The 3,247-nt window shown below is 37.8% G+C and overlaps 1 protein-coding gene across 1 annotated transcript in view; it reads right to left on the bottom strand.

Annotated features, from left to right (window-relative positions):
* The window catches only part of RBM39 (RNA binding motif protein 39), a 20,312-nt gene that overhangs the window by 10,006 nt on the left and 7,059 nt on the right, over positions 1 to 3,247 (bottom strand). Inside the window, exons 2-3 of the mRNA XM_018569083.1 lie at positions 2,680 to 2,740; positions 959 to 1,008 (exon numbers count right to left, since the gene is read on the bottom strand). Coding sequence (XP_018424585.1) covers positions 959 to 1,008; positions 2,680 to 2,730 — 101 coding nt within the window. The 5' untranslated portion in view covers positions 2,731 to 2,740. The remainder of the gene's footprint in view (positions 1 to 958; positions 1,009 to 2,679; positions 2,741 to 3,247) is intronic.

The raw sequence follows: 3,247 nt of genomic DNA, 5'->3' as shown, positions 1-3,247 counted from the left end.
ATGTATATATATATATATATATCATACAGCTGCAGAAACATTAATTGTGTGGCAGAAGAATTTGCAACCCTCGATTTATTCTCCAATGTTTCTGCTTTCAGAATGTTGTATGTATATGCTTACTTTCCCCTGTTAATCCTAAAAGTAACACTTTGTCCACGGGTGAGGTGACAACAGTCACTCACTTCACATATGGAGTAGAGTTGCAACCCTAGGCTTTTCTCCTGATTTGGACTACAAACACTGTTTCGTCTCATTTAAAATTTAATATTTACTATATAACATTTTGGTCCTTGGGTTTAGATCTACAGTAATACCTTGGCTTAAAAGTAACTTGGCTTGCGAGTGTTCCACAAGACACTCAAAGATTTCTGAAAAACTCTGCCTTGATATACGAGCGATGTCTTGCAACACGAGCAAAATTCTGTAGAAAAGCACCACCGGAATAAGGCTGTAGCAGTGCGAGCGATTAATCCGTTTGACAAGGCAATGTCACACTTCCGCAAAATCCTCAAACGGAGGCAAAAGCAAGTGTCATTGGATAGATTCCTTGTTAAGGTTTCACAAAATGAAAGATTCCATTGAGCCAAGAGATAGCAGTGATAGTGAAAGTCGTCCTACACAATCCTCCTCTCTTGTCTCATGCACACCAGCCACGAACCTACCTGTAATTGCTTTATATTTTGTATTATGTTATAGTACTGTATTGTAATCATTTTTATATCAATATTTTGGGGTTTTGGAACGAATCATCTGAGTTTCCATTATTTCCTATGGGGAAATTCGCTTTGATATACAAGCGCTCTGGATTACAAGCATGCTTCCGGAATTATGTTCGTAAACCAAGGTATTACTGTAGTTTTAACAGGCTCCTTTAAACAACTATGGCGCATACCAATAACCAAATTCTTAGATTTCCTGCATATAAATTTAAAACTACTGATCTAGAAGTACTTACTTTTTGCTACGTTCTTCATGTCCATTGGCACTGTTCAGTTTGTTCTCGTCCTAAGCAGGGTTGATAGAAGAACATCATGAGGGCGAAGAGGAAATATTTCAAGTGGGTAAAGGGGTAAAGGGAATGGGAATGAGAGAATAAAAAATATTTAATGACTAGGTAACTAATACTGTGTGTGGAAGGCTACAAAAAAGAAAATATACATGGGAAATTACTTTGAAGCAATCCACCATGATGTAAAAAAAAGAAAAAAAAAAAGTGGATTATATAGACTAAAAATTAACTAGTGAAACTTGTTTTAGTAGTCTGTACAAAATTCATGTGATTGAGCATCCTGTGACTGTAAAATGCGGTAGTTTTGTCTGCATGTGGAAGACAGTATTGGTTTAAGCAATATGGTTGGGTGCTGTGGTCCTTGCGATGAGTACCAAGGCTATCGTTTTTGCCTAAGCCCCAAGTGGCCACGCTAGCAGCAACCACTATCCATTTCCTGTGATCGGTGCCATTCCTGAGATCTTCGCCCATTTTCGATGGAGGGTTGGGACTGTAAGAGCTTGATGCCACCTCTGTCACACATCTCGCCCTGAAGCAAACAGGGATTCACACTGCTTTAGTAACGTCGACTCCCAAGAAATATCAGCAAATATGCACCTGTCCAACCTACACATTGCCCTACAGCCATACCTGTTAGCATGGAGACATCCCTGACTAAAGGCTTTTAAAGCCAAACATTAAGTTCGGGGGATACTTTAAAATAACAATACAAAAAATACTGGCTTGTCTAGTCAAATATAGTGGTAAACAAACCACACTAGGGATTCAAACAACGCTAGTGTTTAAAAAAAACACTATTTACAATGAGAGCAAAATTAAACTGGGGCTTTTCAGTGCTTTAACATGCAAAACAGTTAAAAACGCCCAGTAAAGATAATGGGTACATTTGCATTTCCAAAACAGGAAATTTGCACTAATATACAGTTATACTAAATGCTAAAAGTTTGAATCCCGTTTTTACAAAATCAAAGAACTTGGCTGAACTTTAGGCTCAGGACAGCATAACAGCCATATCTAATTATGACATAAAAATAAAAGACATCAATGAAATAAGTGGGAGATCCAAGAATCTGGTCACATTTTGTTTTATTCTTTTCTTTACTCACAGGCTGAATGCTTCCCGTTCTCAAAACTTTTCACCAGTTTTCTTAAAATAAAATAAAAAAAAGTGATAAAATCTTTAAAAAAAAAAACTGCAGAGTTAATTCTGCTTGAACTGTCTGCTCTTGGCTGGTGAAAGTGGATATTCTTGGAACCCCATTTTTTCCCATAAACCACTGCATTCACCTTGTTGCTATGCCAAACTGAGGCTCGGCAGTTCATAGGCAAGTCTTTTTACCTAGGGGACCACGGTACAGCGATACGTCACTCAATTACTACCTTATGATTGACAGTTCACACTGGAATCAAAGGTGAATTCATGGGAGTAGAGGTGATATATCGTTAGGCAAGTCTACAAAAAGAGATAGATGGGCATTTATTTATCACGCTGAAGTCAAACTACTGCACATAATTATCACATTTACAGTAAATATTTACTTTTCAAATTATGTAACATCTCCAAGGGATAAGTCACGAGATCTCCAGGGGTGTTAGTTTTACATTTCTGCAGTAGTTTTAAAAGAACTATGTTCTGAATACAAACATATGCAGCAGATCATTCTCACCTTCCTGTAAGGAGCTTCCAGCATAGCTTCTATATCAATGTCGTCGGCCATTTTGATTGCTCTGAAAAGAAACAGAATATTTATCTACAAACCCAATATTAAATTATAAAAAGGCATCTAAAAAAGGACAAAAATATTTGAAGGGGCCAACTGCTGCTTTGAATTCATGCAAATAGTCCGATACATTCCTCAGATCCCCTCCTTCACCAGCAATGCTACAACTACAACCAGATCTGGTCTGGAAAATGGTGTGAACCTGCCCTCAAACAGTCAAGGTGCACATGCTTTGACGGTACATTTTTTTGTTTCCAAGTATATTTCCACATTTGCAACCAAAATGGGATAACACAAACTTTATATAAGTTCTGTAACTGCTCAGAGTAACCTGGAATCTGCACAAAGGCCTTCACCAAAGCGAAATCTAAAAAGGTAAGAAATATGTTTACACATTTTTTGTATGCTGTGTGAATGGGAAAACAAACCGGGGGGAATATCAAAACTGGAGGACAAAATCTGGAGCAGCTGTGCATGGCAACCAATCAGCTTCTCTCCAGTTTGTTCACAAGAT

This window comes from Nanorana parkeri, unplaced genomic scaffold (assembly GCF_000935625.1).
Source record: "Nanorana parkeri isolate BGI_ZX_2015 unplaced genomic scaffold, ASM93562v1 scaffold1284, whole genome shotgun sequence".
Lineage (NCBI taxonomy): Eukaryota > Metazoa > Chordata > Amphibia > Anura > Dicroglossidae > Nanorana > Nanorana parkeri.
Note: the sequence above shows the minus strand (reverse complement) of the source record. Positions and strands in the feature narration are given on the sequence as shown.